This window comes from Python bivittatus, unplaced genomic scaffold, assembly GCF_059951505.1.
Source record: "Python bivittatus isolate LINGU-HERP-01145 unplaced genomic scaffold, Pbiv_v1 ctg000180_np1212, whole genome shotgun sequence".
Lineage (NCBI taxonomy): Eukaryota > Metazoa > Chordata > Lepidosauria > Squamata > Pythonidae > Python > Python bivittatus.
This window is the reverse complement of record NW_028277047.1, coordinates 6,487,484-6,508,692: the sequence shown is the minus strand read 5'-3', so window position 1 is coordinate 6,508,692 and position 21,209 is coordinate 6,487,484. Positions and strand designations below refer to the sequence as shown.

The following is a 21,209-nucleotide window of genomic DNA, read 5'->3' as shown; positions in this document are numbered from 1 at the left end:
TCCCCAGCTGGGCCCAGCTACCTCCCTTTGGCAGACAAGGCTCTGCCACCCGGCCGTGCCTTTGCCACCATCTGGATCTCGGGATAGCAGGAGGAGGGAGACAACAGCAAAAGTCTGCTGGGGGGGCAACAGGGATAGGCTGTGGAGTGCAGGGCAGCCAAAAGGGCAGAGATGGGGGGAGATAGGTGTGTGGGGGGAGGTGAACCACCCCTGAGGTCGTAAGTGCAGGCCAGTTGCCAAGCGCCTGAATTTTGAACATGTGACCACAGGGATGCTACAACGGCCGTAACTTCGAGGACCGGCTGTAACTATCATTCATTCAGCGCTGTTGTAACTTTGAACAGTCCCTGAACGAATGGTCATTAAGCGAGGACTACCTGTACCAGTAAGTGCCAGTGTAGTGGTTAATTTGTTAGACTGGCATCAGGGAGACCCAAGTTCAAATCTACTCTCTTGGTGAGGTTGGGCAGTTGCTCTCTCTTAGCCCAACCTACCGTACAGGGTTGTTGTAAGGACGATTCCAGGAAGGAGTGACGTATAAATCTTTACAATTGTAGGCAGGATGGTTAATTAACTTGAAGAGCCAGGATGCTGTAGAGATGCAGGTTTGGACTGACGCTGGAGCAATTTGGGTTCGAATCAGCCTACCTTGCAGGGCTTTTGTAGGGGAAGAGGACGCCCGAGGTAATCCACCTTGAGTGAAAGGCGGGATGTCAATCCAACCGGCCTTCCAACTTCAAAAGAAATCCCTACCGGGGCCAGAGCATCAACCACCCAACAACGCAACGGACTCAACCCGGCTGTTTCCGAGCCGTCCTCCGGGCGCCACTCACCGCAGCCTGTGGTTGGCTGGGCTCCTCCGACTGTCCGCCCCCCTCCGCCTCGTCCACCGAGAGGGAGCCGCTCTTCAGCCGCGAGCGCCGCTTCTTCACCAGGTCTGCGTCGCGCATGTGAGCAAAGGCGGACTTGGTGGCGTGGGACCGGGGAGGCGCGACGGGAGCCGGGCCGCCCGTCGGGAGGGTGCTCTGCAGGGGGCGCTCCACGCTGCCACGGGAGGCGAGCCGTTTCAGCCGGGGAGGAGCAACCACCTTCTCCTCCTGGCCAGCCGACGGCTTCCCCACGCCCTTCGCTTCTTCTGCCCCACGGCTCCCAGGATCCTCCGGGCCCTGGCTGGGGGCCGCTGGGGAGCCGTTGGCCAGTCCCTTCCCATCGTGCCGTGGGATTTCGCTCCCAGAATCCCCGGGGGCCACCCCCTGTTCCAAGGCTGGAGGGGCACCATTGATCAACCCGTCGGCTTTGGCGCTTGTGTCGAGAAGATGCTGTGCATTCGGGCTGCCCTCGCCCACCGCTCTCTCGTTGGCATTTGTGCTCTCGGCTTTATAATCCACAGGGCCAAGAAGCGCTGCTTTGCGTTCTTCGGGGGCAACCCCGTTTTCGACCTCTGGTCCTTCGGCGACAGCCCTGCCCGCCACGCCCGAGCCGTTCTCCTGCTCCATCCCCGGCCGGGCCTCGCTCTCGTTGCAGGGGGCCGTCTCTGCACTGGCTTCATTCCCAGAATCCTTTGCTTCGGTTGCCTCCTCAGCCCTCCCAGAATTCTCCAGGACAGCAGAGCCCTGTTCTTTCTCGTTTTCCTCCGCCGTAACGTCCGGCCCTGTTGCTTTCCCAGAATCCTCCTTGGCGTCCAGCCTCCCTGGCTTCTCTGCCTGACTAGCGTTATTTTGCAGATGTTGGGAGTAAAAAACGGCCGGATCAATGGATCCGGAGGAATCTGTGTCGAACTTGCCCACCTTGTACGTGGTCTCGCTGCTGTGGCTGGCAAACTGCACCACGTTGAGCTCTTGCCCAGTGAAAAACGCCCGGATCTGGCAGAGGTACGTCATGACGATCAGCCGATCGGGCACGGTCAAGAACACCATATCGGCTGGGTCCATCACCCGAGAGATGCCCAGCGTGGCAAAGCCATCAAAGGCCTGGTCGCAGGAGGAGAAAGAGAAACTCAGAACTGATTGCCTCTTTCTTAGGAGGAAAATATTATGTATTTATCTACTCCTCCTTCGCAACTGCCCATAGCTTCCCTCACCCAGGATGCCCAAAAGAGTTTCTCAGGGCAACACAAGACTTGTGGGGTAATTGATTTTACTCCCCCTGCCGTCATCTTGAATATCTTTAGTATTTATGTATAGGGTTTGTTTTTATAGTGGATTTTTATGGAATGAGCAATTTAATTATCTATGGGGTATTTTAATTGTTTCGGGGCTTTTGATTTTGAATGGTGAGCCGCCCAGAGTCACCCGCTGGGGGAGATGGGCGGCATACACATTTAATAATAAATAAATAAATAAAAATAAAGACTCTTCGGGGCAACGAGGTGAGGTCACCTTGAAAGAGTGCCCATTTTACAGTCGGAAGTACTGAGGCTGACAAAGAGGCGAAATTAACCATTTTCCCAAAGAGCCGGACGGCTCGCTTCTCCATTTCTTAACAAAATTATCCTTTCCGAAAACGAACCTATGAAATAGACTCAGTAATGATTTAGGCCCGCAGAAAATTCAGGGAGGAGACAAGGATCTAGCATTTTTCCCAGCCATCTGACAAGGCGTTGTTAAGGGGCTTGGAAAGCTCACTCACCAGTTTATTGTTCTGCTTGATATCAAGTGGATCCAGAGCTTCATAATTGCTGAAGACACAAGAGGGGAAACAGAAAATCTGTGAATATTTCCATCAGGGATGCCCTAACCCACATTCCCAAATAATCCTGCCTATCCCATTCTTTTCTAGGCAGAAAACCAACAGTCCTGGGGGACAGAGGGGAGAGGCTAAACGACATAATACTGACCGTGGATCAATAACTCTGTTAGCTAGAGCAGTGTTTCTCAACCTTGGCAGCTTGAAGATGTGTGGGCTTCAACTCCCAGGAATCCCCAGCCAGCGATGGGCTGGGGAATCCTGGGAGTTGAAGTCCACACATCTTCAAGCTGCCAAGGTTGAGAAACACTGTGCTAGAGTGTATTTCTGGCCTCAACTCACATCTTTTCTGGATGGAAGCGGTGCAGAATGGCACAGAAAGCTAGACCATTGCGCCAAGACGTCGTGAAGTTGGTCACACGGACCCCACGATAGCCAGCCGTCACCTCCTGGCACCACTGGAGCAAGCAGTGGCTGGAATTCACCAGCGTGGGGCTGCCGAGGGACTCCGCCTGAAAAGGGGAGAAGTCAGATTAAGAGGTTGTGAGCTCGGGGGGCAAATATCCAACCCTGCCGAGCCTTCAGCGTGGCGGCATTTTCCGGATCAAGGGGCCACCTCTGTATTCCAGAGCCAGGGGCACATCTGGGGGGTTCTGGAAATTCCAGGACCGTGCTTGGAGGTATGTAAGGGTGACTTCAAGGATTTAAATTAAATCAAGCCTGGTTAGTAGGATTGTTCCAATCATCTGTGACACTGTCAATTCCAGTTTGGCAGCCACTTTGAGACAGGGTGTAAGGCTTGAGGGTGGGGGTTATATGCAGCTGGGCCTCAAGTTGCCCCCCCACCCCAGGGAGCACCCTGGTCTCCCACAGGCAGGGAAAAACTCACGCAAGGCAGACCCCACGTGAACCGTTGCCGTGCAACCGGACAGATCAGGAGTGGTCAATTGGGCAACGAGAAAAGACATTTTTCTCCATAGCACCACTGTGTTACAGAACGAACGCATGTTCTGCCAGCAACAGCTGTGTCCAGATGTGGAAGGAATGCCAAATCCGCAGGGCATCACTTTGCCAACACCTTAGCAAAGAATCCTCTTTGCATTTCTGGTTTCACCAGGTCCTCAGTGGATTCAGTGCCAAATGAAGACCGCCTCAGCTGCGCCCCTTTAAATGCACCCCCCCTTAAGCTGTATTTTGCCCCACTCAGCTGGACTTTTCAAACAACCCATAATGCTCCCCTTGCCCACAACACTAGACCTAAATCTTCCATGCCTGAAGGCTCGAAGCCAGTGTTTCTCAAGCTCGGCAACTTTAAGATGTGTGGACTTCAACTCCCAGGATTCCCCAGCTGGCTGGCTGGGGAATCCTGGGAGTTGAAGTCCACACATCTTAAAGTTGCCGAGCTTGAGAAACACTCCTCTATGCTGCCAGGCACCACTAGCCTCAGATCATTTTAATACAAACCCATCAAAGAAATACCGCTTGGGGCCTCTGCCCATTCTCAGACCACCCTCCCCTCCTTGTGCCAGCAAAGGCCTCCCAACACTGCCCACGTGCCAGGCAGAACCCGAATCAGTCGAGCGCTCACAGGGGTCAAGAGAAGCAGACGAAGAACGCAAAGGAAAGGAAAAGAACGGACCATGGCTGTCTATACCTGGTCTTTCCCTTCCGGTCCCAAATCTGGTGCTAGGACGCGGGACACGGGGCTCAGCACCGGGGCTTCCTGGCAGGGCCCAGCACTCCTAGGGGGACCTGGGGCAGGCAGGGCAGAATCCTGGGCCACTGGCAGGCTGGAGGCGTGGGGAGCATCCGAGGGGGCAGCCTCTGGCTCGGTGGGTCTCTGGGACAAACCGTGCTCTTCCAAGGGCTCCTTTCGGGTTTCTTCTCCGCGGTCTGGCAGACTTTGGCTTGGGGGGCCATCCTGGGAAGCCGGTGGTCTTTCCAAGACAGGACTGGCGTCCCGAGGCGAGCCTAAGCCCCAAACCTCTGGGCTGTCCGGCCACATCTGGCCCAAAGCCTCCGGGCTCCCGTTCAGATGGGCTTTGGGGGCTTCTGCTGGGGCATCTTCCAGGACGTCTTCTGAAAGTTTCTTCCAGCCACCTTCCTCCTGGCCTTGTTCCTCTCCTTCCTTGGTCACGGTGTGCTCCACTTCAGCCGTCTGCTCCAGGGCCTCTCCAGGGCCTCCCCCGGCTTCTGTGTTCCCTCCGTCCCTGGTCCCCTCGTTCTCCCTTTCCAATGCCCAGAGCCCCGGCTCTTCCAGGGGACTGTGGGGAGCCCCCCCTGCAACTGCCGGTCCCCCCTCACCTTTCCTACCCTCCTCCAGTCCGGGCAGAGCAGCAGGAGCGAAAGGGGGTGCCTGCAACGGGGCCTCCCCGGCCATCTCTTCCCTGCCCGTCTCTGGCGGCAAAGGTGGAAGTTCTGACCTGGGGCTGCCCTCCTTGCTGTCTGCCACGCGCTGTCCCTGCTGCAAGGAGGACCCTTGAGAATGCCTGCCCAGGGGGACGTCAGCTCTTGGGGAGCCCCCCACATCTGCCTCACCCACAATCCGGGGCGCCTCCTCTCCGGAAAGGGTTTCTGAGGCAGGGGCTAAGTGCTCCTCTCCTCTCCAGCTCTCCTGCCTTTCACCCTCGCCCTGCTCCTCCTCCGTCTCAGCTGCCAGGTCCAGTGCCCCTGCCTCGGTGCCCCAGCGCCCCTCTTTGGCCCGGAACGGCTCTTCCTTCTCCACAGCCTCCGTTGCCATCTCAGCGCTGTCTTCCACTGGTTCCGATGGACCGCCATCGCTTGGCCCTTCCGGAGTGGTGGTCAACACGGGCTCCTCTTCTGCCGCATCCTGGACTTCGCCAGTCGCTGCTCCTGGAAAAGCCCACGCTGCTGGTGACAGCCCCCCAAGCGGAGAGAGCGCCAGGTATGCTGCGTCCGAAGACGATCTTGGGGAATCTGGCTTGCCAGCGATGACCACAGGGTCACGTTTGGCAAGGGCGGCATCCTCCATATAATACATCACCACCGAACTTCCAGACGGGCACGGAAGTGGAGCCATCTCCGTGAGGCTCTCGTTGCCCGTTTTTTCCCGGGGTGGGCTATCCAGACTAACGGATGTGGGAAGAGGAACCAGGTTATCCTCCAAAAGTGCAGGTGTCTCCGCAACAGGAGCTGGGGGGTCCACAGACCCCATCGCCTTCCACACAGGGGAATCCTTGGATGTAAACGATGGCGAAAGGAATCTATCAACAGATTCTTTTGGCGTATTCTTTCTCCTTGGTGGTGGAGAAACAGGGCGCTCTTCCCGGGGCTTCCAGATATCAGTTGGCCTGGAGGGTGAGAAAAGAAAAAGATATTCTGAATTTGGGGCCTGAAAGGGCAGGCTGGCTCCTGTAGTGGTCAAAAAATTAAACGTTCATGGGATTGGAAGGGCAGGAGAGAGGGAGTTAACTTGCAGCTCCTTGCACCCAGCCTCAACCCTGGAATCTCGATTCCTAAAAGCCTGAGATTTTATTCCAGAACTCAAGCTCTCCTAGAGATGTAACGAAAACAGAAATTTTGCAATCTGGCTATTGCCCTCCAAACAACATTGTTAGGCAAATAAAAGGAAGAACAAAGTTTAATTCAGGCCAACAGGATGGGCCTTCTTTCGTTACTTTAAGGCCGTGTTTCTCAATCTTGGCAACTTTAAGAAGTGTGGACTTCAACTCCCAGAATTCCCCAGCCAGCATGGCTGGCTGGGGAATTCTGGGAGTTGAAGTCCAGGCATCTTAAAGTTGTCAAGGTTGAGAAACACTGTTTTAAGGGGTTGGGATGAATGCCCACTCTGGCAACATTCAAGGTAAGAGATCACGAAAAATATGAAGCACAAACTCTTTTTTCTCTCCTTTCCATTTTGTTTCTGGTTTATTTCTCTTTCGAAGTTGGTCGTATATTTCTGTTTTGTTCCTTCATTAAAAAGGGAGAAAAATATCCGTTTTTTTCAGGGGACTTTGAGGGACTGCCCAGAATCATGCAACAGGACCTGTTACATTTATGTATTGCATAACATTGTGGTTCTTTTTTGGTTTATTGCTTGTTTAGTTGTTGTTGTGCAACACCCAGAGTCATGCAGTTTCAGTTGGGCAGTCTTACAGATCCAGTAAAGGGATGGACGGACGGACGGATGGACAGCGCGCCAAGTCTTGTTCCAAACTGAGGGGAGGGGAGCTGCAAGGGATGGTGGAAGGATACATTCATTCTTTTACACCAGGGTTTCTCAATCTTATTAATGTTAAGATGTGTGGACTTCATCTCCCAGAATTCCCCAGCCGGAATTCTGGGAGATGAAGTCCACACATCTTCAGGTTACTGAGGTTGACACACTTATTCAGTCATCTGTAGAAATCAAGGAGAGATAGAGTTTAGCTAACACCAAACCAAGGGAATCCGGGGAGTTGGCACTTGTGAATTACATGACAGCAATGTACACATCCTCCCTTCCACAATTCCCAGAAGGGTCCATCTGTGCAAAGGATTATGGCCCAGAGCCATTTGCGATGCCTGACTTGTGACGGAACGCCCCGCCACAAGATGCAGCAATTGTGTTGGGAACAGGCTATTAATAATGACATCTACTCTCAACTCTTCCACAATCAGAGGCAGACATAAGCAAGCGGGTGTCGGTTCATTTACGCTTTGCTTGTAGATTTCCCAGGGGCATCTGGGTGGCTGCTGCAAGGATAAATCCTGGGCCAGGTTTTTTGCAGAAATTAGGCAGGAACAGGGTGCCAAAGAGGGATGTCTCAGGGTGCTTAAAGCGCTTGGGTGCTCTGCTCAAGAAAGAACTCTTCCCTAAAAAGAATCTTGCTATGATAGGACGGAAGGAGGGAGAAAGAGAAGGGAAAAGCAGGAGGGTGAGGAAGGAAGGAAGGAAGGAAGGAAGGAAGGAAGGAAGGGAGGGAGGGAGGGAGGGAGGGAGGGAGGGAGAGAGGGAGGGAGGGAGGGAGGGAGGGAGGAAGGAGAGGGGAATGGAGGGAGGGAGGAGCGGGGAAGGAAGGAAGGAAGGAAGGAAGGAAGGAAGGAAGGAAGGAAGGAAGGAAGGAAGGAAGGAAGGGAGGGAGGGAGGGAGGGAGGGAGGGAGGAGAGGGGAATGGAGGGAGGGAGGAGCGGGGAAGGAAGGAAGGAAGGAAGGAAGGAAGGAAGGAGGGAGGGAGGGAGGGAGGGAGGAAGGAGAGGGGAATGGAGGGAGGGAGGAGCGGGGAAGGAAGGAAGGAAGGAAGGAAGGAAGGAGGGAGGGAGGAAGGAGAGGGGAATGGAGGGAGGGAGGAGTGGGGAAGGAAGGAAGGAAGGAAGGGAGGGAGGGAGGGAGGGAGGGAGGGAGGAGAGGGGAATGGAGGGAGGGAGGAGCGGGGAAGGAAGGAAGGAAGGAAGGAAGGAAGGAGGGAGGGAGGGAGGGAGGGAGGAAGGGAGGGAGGGAGGGAGGAAGGAGAGGGGAATGGAGGGAGGGAGGAGCGGGGAAGGAAGGAAGGAAGGAAGGAAGGAAGGAAGGAAGGAGGGAGGGAGGGAGGAGAGGGGAATGGAGGGAGGGAGGAGCGGGAAGGAAGGAAGGAAGGAAGGAAGGAAGGAAGGAAGGAAGGAAGGGAGGGAGGGAGGGAGGAAGGAGAGGGGAATGGAGGGAGGGAGGAGCGGGAAGGAAGGAAGGAAGGAAGGAAGGAAGGAAGGAAGGAAGGAAGGAAGGAAGGAAGGAAGGAAGGAAGGAAGGGAGGGAGGAAGGAAGGAAGGAAGGAGGGAGGGAGGGAGGGAGGGAGGGAGGGAGGAAGGAAGGAAGGAAGGAAGGAAGGAAGGAAGGAAGGAAGGAAGGAAGGAAGGAAGGAAGGAAGGAAGGAGGGGGAAGGAAAAAGAGAGGAAGAGAAGAAAAAAGGAAGTGGAAGAGAGGAGAGGAAAGAAGAAAGGAAGAAGAAAAAGAACAAAAAAGAAGGATGAGGGAGGGAGGGAGTCTCCAATTTAAGATCCTAAAGTAGGAAAGAATCAAAAGGAGAATTTACTGCCCTTACTTGATGTTCTTTTTAAAGGTTTGCCCTTGGCACAGGGCAGGCCACGCAGTTGCTACAGGACGGTATCCTTGCTCCGCCTCCCCCATCCTTCTAAACTGCAAAACGCGCCTCCCCCACCCATAGACTTCTCACTTCCCATTCCTTCTGCGTGCCAACTTCTCTTTTCCACTTGCAGTGGAACAAACTCAGTCCTTCCAAGGCAGGGGGTGGGGTGGGGTGGGGTGGGGGGAGGAGGGGGAAACTATATCCAGCAGACCTCCTCTGTCTCAGCCCCCCCGCCCAGCTAAAGAAAGCGTAAGCAAAGTCACCAGCTGCTGCCCTGCTTCGCCGCTGTGCCGCCCCGTGCATTTAAACCACCCAAAATAAAGGCGGATAAGCATAAAGACAGAATAAAAATAAAGGCGAGCTCAACAGAGGCAGGAGGCCAAAGGCCAGATGCACGGGATAACCCCTGGCGTGCCCGTGAGTTCGCCGCCCCTCCCATTCCCACAACCAGATTCCAACTTTGGAGCCCCAAACGTGCCCTCGGGAGAAGCGGCCCTCACCTTGTGTCGACGGCGCTCGGCAGTGCTGGCTGTCCCGACCCCGGGTTTCCGTTCTCCTCTTCAGCCCCCGCCTGCACCGATGCTCGGGAAGTGTCCACTGTGCAGCTGCTGGTCCCCGGCCCTCCTGGAATGCCACTCGGTGCTCCCGCTGGCCGTGCACCGCTCACCCCGCTGTGCCCCGCACGCCCAGCACACTCCTCACCACTTACGTCAGACGAGAGAACCTCAGGAGCAGCCTTCGCCGCGGGACGCGGGGAACCTCCGGGGACTTTTCCACGGCTCGCCACATGTGGCTGGGAGACCGCTGCCATGGCTGTGAGAGGAGGGGAGCAAAGGCCAGAAGTTGCACGGCTGAGAGAAGCAACTGCGCAAGGAAAATGGGCTGCTTCTGGTGCCACAGGTCCCTTCCCTCGTTCTGGTGCCCAGCGGCTCATGCCAGGCACACGGAAAAAGGGTGCATAAAGAGAACAGGGAGGGGCAGCTTGGCACCAACAGCAAGGTCATCCTCACCACAACCAGCCCTGCAGTGAGATCGCTGGAGTCCCAGAAATGCTTCTCCCCCCAAAAATCCAAGCAGAAGGCAGCCAAATAGAAACAGAGCAATGGTACTTTTTTATCCACCATGCTCCTGCACCTCCTCCCCACTCCACCCAATTTACCTTCCTTGAGGCACGCCTCGGAAGCCGACGGAGGATGGCCGGACGGGTCCTCCTCTTCTTCAGCCAAGGTGTTCAGATCCCGCGATGCGTCTACGTGAGGAGGAGGAGGAGAGGGTGCCGTTAGCAAACAAAGAGGTGGAAGAGAAAGAAACAGAGGAAAAAGGAAGGTTTGGCGCGAGCCCCTGAAGATTGCAACCCATCATAGGGGAGAAGATTCGGATTCAGCATCTATCGCGCACGGCACACGAAGGACGGAAATCACGGCCACAAAATACAGAAAGACCCATCCCCCCCAGTAAGAAATCCATAAGAAACAAGAATCGGCTGCTAAAAGCGGACGGTTCAAAGGGCCTGTGCTCCGATCCACCATGCCACCTCTTCAGGTTCCGAATCTGCTACTTGTCCAAAGCTTGTATTTAAGAGCAGAAGTAGGTGGGCCCCGCTGGTCGTCTAGCTCACCCTCCCTTTGCAAGCAGGACAGTTTGCAGCTCGGCTGGGTCAGGCACTGAGTTTCCAGCCAGCACAAGTCCATGCGTTCTCTGTCCTTTTCCACCCCTTCTCCTCCTCCCTGTTTCAAAAACAGAGAACCTGACTCCCATCCTATGGATCGGACACTTCCACCATCTTTTGGGGGTTAGGTCACATTCCCGCAGGACCTAATTGTTGCGGGGAAGATACACGGAGTTAGAAGTGGGCAAGGGCATTCATTCTCTCTCAGTCACCCCCGTGGTATCTCGCTGCCTGAAACCCTCTAAAACAGTGCTTCTCAACCTTGGCAACTTGAAGATGTGTGGACTTCAACTCCCAGAATTCCCCAGCCAGCATGGCTGGCTGGGGAATTCTGGGAGTTGAAGTCCACACATCTTCAAGTTGCCAAGGTTGAGAAGCACTGCTCTAAAAACAGGAAAGGCCACAGAGATTCAGGCTCCCTGCCCTTGTGTTACACTACCAGCCTTTTACATAGTCTCAATCCTTTTTCCAAACAAGGGGGCAATACCCTGGAACTCAACAGTGCAAACAGTGCCCTGTGCAAATAGTGAGTTACAATCCCCACCAGCATGCATAGGAAAGCCACAGCAATAAGGCTCTGTCCGGGTTAGGCAAAACTCAAGCACGGACCTTGCAGAACTGGGATGGCCTACCTGAGAAATAGTCCGTCAAGAGATTTTTGAGGAATCCTGAACAGGGAAAGAGACAGACAGGAAGAGAAGGAAAAAGGAAAGAATGAGGTGGGAGGTGACCGTAACCCAAGGTCAGAGGCGTGGAGCGTGAAAGTTGGGGAGAATGAGTTCTAGCAAGAGGCAATCAGAAAATGGGGCAATTGGAAAAGACATGCTTGGTTCATCTTGCTTCCATCAATGTCTCCGCCATCCCTTGGAGGAGAGAATCCAGGACATCCAAGGGATGCCAGGCTGAGTTAAGCGCTGGATCATCTGAATTAGTTGCCACTTGGCTGCCGATTCCAGGTCATTTCCGAAAGCACAAAGGCAAAAACGCATGGGTGAGACCTTGTGCCTTTTAAGCTGGGGGGGGGGGGGAGCTCCTTCCCAAAACAAGCAAAATGGGGATAGGGCACAACCCAGATCATGGTTCCCAAACTAGCTTTTCTGTGATGCTCTCCACTGAAAAGTGAAGAAGAGAATACAGAGCACAAACAGGCCTGTTTTAAGATTGGATGAGCAGGGAAGGAAAGACACCAAGACCAAACTACATGAGTAGATGATGAAAATCTGTTCAATTTCCCATGCAGTTTAGGTCCCACTTGCCCCTAACCATATCCTGGGAGCATCTTTTGGGATGCTCTTTTTGAATGAAGAAACGTTGCCTTCATTCCTGGTTGGACAAGAAGATTGCCAAGGTATCTTCCAGCCCTTGAGTCTTCATTCTCAGCCCAGCCCACAAGCGAGACAGGTTTAAGTCATCCTTAACTGCTCTGGTATTAAAATAATATACTCCTCGTTATTCCCACACTGTCAAAGAAGAGCCTCAGGACATGGGAAACCAATTCGGCTTTGTCCCTGTTATCTTGGGGGGAATTCAAAGAACGGCCAGTGCCTGGGAACAGAGATAGTTAAGGCAAGAAAAGGATTGGCAACAGGATAGCCAAATTTATATCCATAGAGTTTTCTGCTGACTTAAGAAATGATGGAGAGCAATTCACCAGCAGTGGGGAAAAGCCACAAGTTCCATTTCTGGAATGGTGTCAGCAGTGGGATATCCAGTTCTCATATAGCTCTCTCAACTAGCTTTAAACCAGTTTGGTTTTGGGAGTTTAGTTCTAGTTTTGGGTTTTTAGTTTTTAGATGCAAAATTATTGCTTGGACACTGGGTTTTTTCCCCTCTTTTTCCCTGCTTTCTCCTCTTCTGCTGCAGCATGTACTTCTGCATTTAAAACTGACCGTTCTTTGGTCATATTTATAGTTAGGAAATGCTGGTTAGCTTTAACTCTGATGAACAGACAAGTCAAGATATGAAGCTACTCTGACTAAATTTGTCCACAGTAGTCATGTGGAGCCCCTCAGAGTCATTTTCCTGTGATGTCCTAATTTGGAACTTGGATTTATTACATAGGGAAAAAAAAGCAGGATTGTCAGTTTTAAACAAGGCCTTAAACCAACTTGGGGGCTTGTAATTTTGGCTTCTTTGAATGCAGTAAATGATGACCCTCAGTTCAATACTCATGCTAAGCTAACCCTGCCCAGTTTGCTTATCTAAACACAATAAGGATGGGTAGAAAACAATGCTTGTTACCTTGTGAGCTAATAAATCAGGATTTGGGGCTGATCATTACATGTGAGTGCAGGAATTCTGCATCTCATCAGGAATTCAGTTTTGTTTACAACAGAATAAGTTTTCCACTCTCTTTTTATGGCTATATCAGAGGCAGAGAATTCACTAATTTGATGTTAAGCTTTCCAAGACTACACTTAGGTGTAGTGGTTAAAGGCGCTGGACTAGAAACCAGGGGACTGTGAGTTCTAGTCCTCCCTTAAGCATGAAAGCTAGTTGGGTGACTTTGGGCCTGCCAGATCAACCCACCTCACAGGGTTGTTGTTGTGGGAAAAATAGGAGGCAGCAGCATTAGGTACGTAAGCTGGGATGGTGGGATAAAAATATAATCAATCAATCAATCAATCAAGACCACAATTCCCCCCATATATTTGCAGCCTCTCTGTTAGGCAACAGAAATTCACAGAAAGAGAAATTAACATGCAGCTGGAATCGAAATAGTCAAATCTAGGAAGGAAGTGCCAAAATTAGCAAGGGGGTTTGGAGATTCCCCTCCCTCGTGCTGCTGAAAATTAGTGGTGGTATTCAGAAAAAGAACACCTGTTCCACACGAAGAGCTTTCTGTTCCTACCCCAAAAAGAAAATTTTAAAGTATCTACAAGAGGGGAAAAAAAGATATAACAGGTGACTTTCAAACTGGAGATCCATAGATAGTACAGGAAAGAATCAGAAACCTACAGTTCCAGCTTGGCTTGATTTTTCATTTTATAAACTTCTGCAAGGGTGAAGTTCTGTGTAATTTACAGGTAGTCCTCGCTTAATGATCATTCACTCAGCATTACAACAGTGCTGAGTGAATGGTACTTACGCCCGGTCCTCGAAGTTACAGGCATTGGAGTGGCCATGTGGTCATGTGATCAAAATTCAGATGCTTGGCAGCCCAGCAGCTGCCTTGCGAAGGGCCAGGATGGGCACACCTGGTCAGCAGCAGGAGGAAGGCCAAGGTCAGCTGGGGGCAGCAGGGGCAGTGGTCCCCCAAAAGGCGGGGGGGATAGCGAGGGGGAGTTGAGGCGGAGGTGAGCACAACAGGGCAGGAGAAGCGTGAGAAGCCTAACAATGGCAACCGGGACTACCGGAACTGCCGTCACTAAGCAGTGCGGCTGTGATGTTTCACCTAACGACCACATCGCTTAGCAATGAAAATTCCGGCCCCAATTAGGGTCATTAAGTGAGGACTACCTGTAATTTAATTCCATTTGTACATCCATGGGAAGGGATTGCCCCCCGGTTGCTCAAAAATTCACCTGTTTCCTTGTTTGTTTCAAAGCACATTGTTCAGAGCTCCTCCTGGTATAAACCGTACATTTTAAGGTTTATTTCCCCTCTAACGTACTAATCTACATGCATGTATTTCCTACACAATATTGGTCCGTTCCCTGAGTTTCACTAGAGCAGCATTTCTCAACCTCGGCAATTTTCAGATGTGTGGACTTCAGCTCCCAGAATTCCCCAGCCAGCATAGCTGGCTGGGGAATTCTGGGAGTTGAAGTCCATACATCTGAAAGTTGCTGAGGTTGAGAAACACTGCATTAGAGAATGCAGACAAGTGCAAATTGCATGTTGAAATATGTCCATATTCACATACAGTCTCAGGAGGAGTAAATTGAGGAAGCGTAGATGAAAAGAATCAAAACTTTCCCCCATCACGAAGAAGGAGAGAGCCGCCACAAATAAACCCCCGAAGTACACAATTCAAAACGAGATCTCCCGCCACGCTTGCCGAAATTTGGACCTTCCAACAGCGGCTTAGGCCATTGTTCCTCAACCTCAGCAACTTTCAACTGGCTGGGGAATTCTGGGAGACGAAGTCCACACATCTGAAAGTTGAGAAACACTGGCCTAGGGCCCCCCAGAAAGCGGGGCCCCAAAATCATGCTTTTGGGACCCCACCCTCCTGACCAGCAGCAGGACAGGGGAAGGCCCTTTCCAGCAGCAAGGGGTCGCTTCCATTGGGGACCCCACTGGCAAGCCATGCCAGGGGTGCCTGTCCAGGCCAACCTCCTTCCCGGGGGGGCCCGGTGCAATGGGTCAGGGAGAAGGGAAAGGTCTGGAGAGGAAGGAAACCCCACCTGGAGGAGATGCTGCGTGGCCCGCCACGTCCTCTACCCAGCCACGTTTCAAGGCTTCGTCCGCCTCCTCGTCGCTGTCCGGAAAATCCTCCAGGTTGGCAACGTCAGAGGGCTTGAAGCTCATCAAGCTGGCCAAACTTTGCATGTCTTCATCCCTGGGGAGACAAGGGGGAGTCCTAAGAGTCAGGCCCACCACCATTTTTATTTCCATCCCCTCCCCCCCTTGGAAAAACCCAGTGTTTTTGGCCACATCTGGATTCGCCAAACATCCTAGACTGGGCTTACCACAGGATGGGATAAAATTGGGGTTGTTTTGAAGGTGTTTCGTTCAGTTCTAGCGTGGCTAATTTGGGGGGGCATTGCATGTTCTCTCTGGCGTGTTGAGGGAACGGCGCTGTGCTTGTTAACCCAGGTTTAGGGTGTTGTGTGAACACAGACTAACGCCAAGCTCACCCCCACAGGAAGTTTTCAGTCCTAGGTATTTCTCAGGCAGTGGGTGCCCATTCACTGAATAGAGATTTTTTTTGGAGATAATTATCTTGAAAAGGCTGCTCACACAAAGTCATAAAAACCGGGCTTAAAAAAGTCATCCAATCTTTCCCCTATCATGTTTACTTTAAGCAGCAGCATCAGGGCCTTTAGCAGAAAAAAAAACAGATTTTCCCCATCCCGTCTTCCCTGAATTTTCTAAGTGGAGAAGCCAGGACTCAAGCCAGCAGGCAGAGCAGACGCTCCTTCTCCAAAATGACAGCAAGGCTCTAGTCCTCATGGACCCAAACAGAAGGGCAGATCTGAACAAGAACACAGGAAGCTGGTTTAAATCCACTTATCCCGCTGGCTTGCGGATCTCAAATCCAGCTGTCTCCGGGATTTGAGATCAGGACTTTCCCAAGGCACCAGAAGGTGGGGATCAAACTGATGACCATTTCCATCCAGAGAGCTACATCACACACACACACGCACACACATGAGAATGCAGAATATAGGAGGTCCCAGGCTTCTAAGAAGGATTTTTCCCTGCCCTGTGACTCACGTGGCTTTTCCCTCGTGCAAGAAGACACACGAGAGCGTGAGCTGGAGGGAGGCAGCCACAACTTTCACCGACTTCGGCTTTAGCTTCAGCTTCAAATCCACCTGGGTGGGCGTCTGGCTGGCGAAGCGTTTGAGGTTCACGTCCACCGAGGCCAACACCTTCCGTTGCCCCTTAGACTCCTGGCACGAGAGTTCACCATTGCGACTATTTAGCTGAGAAATTTCTCTCCTGCCCCCCCGTTTTCATGTACCCGGGGCCGCCTTTCGAAAACAACACTGGAATATTCCTCCAAAGCACCAACATTTATAAAAAACAGAAACCACTCTGGCAAAGGCCCATTCAAAACCAAAATCGAGCCGGCGAAAGGGATGTTTAAATAGACTTTTTGAAGAATGGCTTAAAACTCATCAGCTCGCCCTGCAAAAGTCTTAATTAGGGGAAGTTGAGAAGAAGGGAGCAGATGATTTCCAGTGACAGGCAGCTTCACAGTTTAGAAGTGGCCTCTCATAGATTCCAACCATCCTTGCCTCAAACATATTGAGACAGAAAAGTTCGTATTTTAAGGGAAGTAGGCTCAATGGTAGAAAATGAAAAATGATTGATGCTTTCCATATTTCCTCCCAAACAATTTCCAACATGTACGCCACTCTCAACTTTCATATTTTGATGCCACCTTCCCCAAACAGGGAACTTCCAGAAAAGTTCAACTACAAAACCTATAATCCTCCCCACCTGGCACAGCCATCCAGGAAACCAGCTGACCCTTCCCCTTCTTACATACAAAAGCACCAATAAACTTTCTACATCAAAATGGCATTTACTCTTTACTCGGATCAGCTTTTGCACGGGACAGACTGCAACTAAGATTTTGGAAATGGTAAACTTCAGGCTGGTCATTTTTGTGGTATCTGTATGTAACATACCACTTTGGGTATTTTATGGCTGACTTGCCTCTTGTCACTAAGAGTTGACACTGGTTTGATGGCACATAATCGTCAGAAAGAGACTAACTTGGAAAAGGGAAATCTAAGTTGTAAAGAAAAAACTTTTAAAAAGTTTTTTTTCCAGCAACCAAAGCATAATATCTAATCAAAGGTTATGAAAGACTCCTTGTCCTACTTTTTTTTCAAATGTTGGCCATTTCAGGCACGTTTCCACAAAAGGATTTCCCCACCCCATTTTGGCGCAAGATCTGGAGATGAATCTTCCAGTGCTGTATTTGGGCTCAACCAAAATCAAAACCAAGATTTGAAACGCACATTTTCCACCACAAAGGTCCAATCTTTGTCTTCATATTCCTCCACGTGGGGGTCCTGAAAGACAAACAAGAGTGGGGAGTCACCTGGGGGGGGTCTTCAGCATGAAAAACACAGAGTCTCTTTTGCCTAAGAGACCTTGCATTAGCTATAAGGCACATATGTTATATATATATATCATTAGCTATAAGGCACGTATAATTATTATTAGCTATAAGGCACATATATTATATCAGGAATTAAACAAATTGCCTTCTTGCCCTTCCAAATCAGTTCTATTTGCTTTGACGGGCTACAGCAGTGTTTCTCAACTTTAAGATAGGTGGACTTCAACTCCCAGAATTCCCCAGCCAGCATGGCTGGCTGGGGAATTCTGGGAGTTGAAGTCCACCTATCTTAAAGTTGCCAAGGTCAAGAAACATTGGGTATAGTCTTCCCAGATTGCTGACAATGAAGACAGCTACAGCTACTAAGAGCCAAATATAAGCCTTTCTATGTGCAAAGGGGAGAAGCCCCACCTCATCAACCGTAACTGCAATTCTGTGCAATTACCAACTCAGCACGGCACGTGGTGCTAAAATTTTGTTCCTTCCTGCACACCTTGGACCTCAAACAAAACACAAGCCATTTCCAAAAGTCACTTTCTCCTATTCTAGCTCAAACGTTGGGAAGCAAACCCACGGCTTTTTCCCATCACATGTCGTCGGTTCTGGGTATCTAGAGCTCCTAGCAAAGCATGGATCAAGAATCAGACCAGCGAGGCAGGAATCCTCTTCTTGAATCTGCTGGTGGGATCCTCTCTCTGAGACCGGACGGTCAGACGATGAGGTTCCGTACCCTATAAAGCGTGACCATGATATCCACGTTCTCTGGCACCATCCATACCACCTCGCCCCGATAAGGATTCTTGATGCCCGGCTGCCAGCTGTGAGCCTGCCAATGACCAAAACAAGGAGCTTAAAATGTTAGCCCCCCAACACCAAAAAGGCAATTTCTACCTGGGCTCACATCCAACTTTAGCCTTCAAGCAGAGCTGGACTCTGCAAGGCTTAAGGCACTCCTTTCAGCTCCCAAAACAAAACCTTGATATTTGGGGCCTCTCCTATTCTAGCTTGGGAGACAGAAATTGGATTCTGGAGGGAGTTTGGGCTCCTCCTGCTGATAAGGAAATATGACCCCATCCTGGCTCGGGAAGTCACCTTGGAGCAGATCCGCCGGCTCCTCCGAGTCCAGACCACGATTAACTTGTCGGGCTGCCTGTGGTTGGGAGAGAGAAAACAGTCAGTCACAAGAACTAAACCGAGAGCGACCAAGCCGCTAGTCCACAAGGTTTTACTGGTAGCTGGGGTTGCAATTAACACACAGGGAACAGCTAAGTGCTGTATAACCAATGGGGAGTTCCAGCGGGTTTGTAGCGGGATTTCTCTCTCTCTTTCTCTCTCTCACAAACACACTAACACACACACAGTGTGTGTGTTTTGGGGAAATTTTACAGCTTCTTCTAGAACAGTATTTTTCAACCTTGGCAACTTTAAGATGGGTGGACTTCAACTCCCAGAATTCCCCAGCCAGCATGGCTGGCTGAGGAATTCTGGGAGTTGAAGTCCACCCATCTTCAAGCTGCCAAGGTTGAGACACACTGGTCTACAGCAAACAGAGCAATTGCTTCTCCTTCTGACCTTCTCCACTCTACACACATTGCATCCAGCTCCCAGGCGCTGAACGTCACTCACTTTGCATCCGAGGGACTGGAGAACGACACGAGTGCGCTGTCATGTTTACTGGAGTGGGAATATTTGACGTGCGCTGTAACAGCCATCAACAAGGATGACCCAAGCACCAAAGCCTTCCTGCGTGTCCCATTTGGCTCTCCAGCTGAACCCCAAGCTCACTCTCTTTGGCCTGCAGGCGAAAGAAAGCAGTGGGCCAACGAGCGCGAGGTAGCAACGGGCTGGATTTGATGTGGACGCCGCCAGCTGCTGACCAGCTGCAAACAAGCAGGCCGGCATAGCTTTATATGAGAAGGAGTATTTTCCTGGTTTCTCTTTTCACCTGGAGCCGAAAAATAAAGGTCTGGAGGCTCGAGCAGGGGCTACAGAACAGAGCAAGGGAACGGTCCAGCTCTGAGCCTGAGGCGGCCAGCTGCTGACCCCCACAAGAGACCTCTGACCTATGCGCGTTGCGTAATCTCCTACATTTCTCAGCAGAGCTTGGCACGGAAGAAGCGTTTGCAAAACGGCTGAGGGCCGTGCAGCGGCTCCCGCTGCCTCCCGTTTAGCCCAGGGTTTATCTTCCTTCCCAGGCCTGCCTGGGCGAGGCTCCGGGCCGCCTGGGGAGCAGGGCTGGGCCGCACCCAGCTGAGGCTCTGGGCTGTTGGAGGCGGCTGCTCTGTTCAGTTCCCAATGGCAGTGAGCGTCCGCCCCCTTTGCATTCGACCGCGCTTTTCTGCCACGAACCAGAGGAGAAAAGCAGCCTCTTATTTTTTTTTTTTATTAGCTTTTTTATTCTTAAAAAAATCTTACCAAACATTGAACAGCGAGTCAAAGCGGGTTACAAATACAAATGTGCATAATCATGTTGTCATATTTCCAATATATCCAGGTGTATATGTATCATCAATAAAAATAAAACATCACATATCATCTAATTAAACTTCTTAACTTTTTCTATTACTCTTTTTCATATTTACTCTCTAGCCAGGCATAAAAAACCTGCCATATTTTATAGTATTCAGTATCTTCCTTATCTCTAATCTCCAGTGTCAACCTATTCATTTCTGCACAATCTAATATCTTCCTTATTATATCTTCATCATTTGGTATCTTTTCCCTTTTCCAATTCTGCGCAAATACAATTCTAGCTGCAGTCAAAACATGAATAATCAAATATATATCTTCTTTACTATAATTTTCTGGAAAAGCAGCCTCTTAGAACAAGCCGCGATTCCCCAGTTGGGTTTCTGGATCAAGCCACGTCTAACCTCGCAGAGCAGCGCCCATCCATGTGCCCCACGCTCTTCCCCAGCTCAAAAGAGGGCCCCAGAGCTTGCACCCCTTCTCTGCCAGGAAGAAGATGGCATGATAACCCTTGTCAGGCACTCTTTAAGGCCAGGGGGAAACCCAGCGACCCTCTGGCTGAATTCAAACCGGCCCTTTGCAAACCCAAAGGTCCATTTTCGCTCTGCTCGGCGCAAAAGGGGCAGAGAACGAAAAGCGACGGCTGATGCTCCTCCCCTTTCAGGCCCTCACCCCGCCTACAAGGGCTTCAGGCTCCGCCCAGCCCTGCCACCCATGAATTCTGTCCGTCTTGCAAACATCCTGGGGTGAAGGAAAGGCACTCTGTATGAACTCAGGGATGTCTTTAGTGATTGCCTTTTGGTGGGGCTCCAATGCGGTTCAATGTTTCTGTTTTTGGCACCTAGAAAGTCCCACAATTCGGTCCCTTTAAAACCCATCCATCTATCGGTAATAGATTGTTTCTTGGCTGAAGCCAAGGCAGTCTGAATAATATTTATTATTCATAATATATTCATAGTATTTATTATTCATTGCCCATATTTCTATTCTACTCAGCTCCCCTTCCTACAGTTACATTAAATTGTTTAAGTTTATAGCAATATTTCTCAACCTTAGCAACTCGAAGATGTCTGGACTTCAAGTCCCAGAATTCCCCAGCCACCCATGCTGGCTGGGGAATTCTGGGAGTTGAAGTCCAGGCATCTTCGAGTTGCTAAGGTTGAGAAACACTGGTTTATAGCCATCTCATATCTTGGGGCCATGAGTTCCATAAGCTAATTAAGCTAACCTCCTTCTCCTGCTTACCTTCAGCTGTTACAAAAGGCAGAAGAAAACACTTCCACACCGCCCCATGGTCTTATATACTCTACCCCACGTCCACAATACACTCTTCCACAAATTACCTGTCCCCATTTTAACATCAATGAGTGTATTGTGCAAACTCTTAAGCAGTGGAACACCCTGCCCCTTGGAGTCCTAAGGGCTCCATCGCTAGGGTTTTCGAGAAAGCTCGGGCAGCCTTTTGCTCGGGATGTTTGAGAATCCCTGATCTGGGGCAGGGGTTGGACTAGAAGATCTCAAAGATCCCTTCAAACCCTAAGATTCTAAGGAACATGCTAAGATGCTAAGGAACATGCTA

At 51.0% G+C, this 21,209-nt stretch overlaps 1 protein-coding gene across 5 annotated transcripts in view; it reads right to left on the bottom strand.

Moving 5' to 3' along the window:
- Window positions 1–21,209, bottom strand: part of EHBP1L1 (EH domain binding protein 1 like 1) — a 40,370-nt gene that overhangs the window by 11,987 nt on the left and 7,174 nt on the right. For 2 of the 5 annotated variants that reach the window (XR_015795560.1, XM_088137451.1), the window contains exons 2-12: window positions 18,254–18,311; window positions 17,892–17,987; window positions 17,058–17,111; window positions 15,799–15,977; window positions 14,766–14,920; window positions 9,907–9,996; window positions 9,248–9,560; window positions 4,340–5,996; window positions 3,028–3,197; window positions 2,629–2,677; window positions 834–1,970 (exon numbers count right to left, since the gene is read on the bottom strand). Coding sequence is in view for 4 of the 5 variants with exons in the window: in XM_088137451.1 (XP_087993577.1) it covers window positions 834–1,970; window positions 2,629–2,677; window positions 3,028–3,197; window positions 4,340–5,996; window positions 9,248–9,560; window positions 9,907–9,996; window positions 14,766–14,920; window positions 15,799–15,977; window positions 17,058–17,111; window positions 17,892–17,987; window positions 18,254–18,311 (3,958 nt within the window). In the remaining variant the exon portion in view is untranslated. Of the gene's footprint in view, window positions 1–833; window positions 1,971–2,628; window positions 2,678–3,027; window positions 3,198–4,339; window positions 5,997–9,247; window positions 9,561–9,906; window positions 9,997–14,765; window positions 14,921–15,798; window positions 15,978–17,057; window positions 17,112–17,891; window positions 17,988–18,253; window positions 18,312–18,787; window positions 20,744–21,209 lie in introns of those variants that run through there. The other 3 variants (XM_088137452.1, XM_088137453.1, XM_025168590.2) reach the window with 3 other exon arrangements.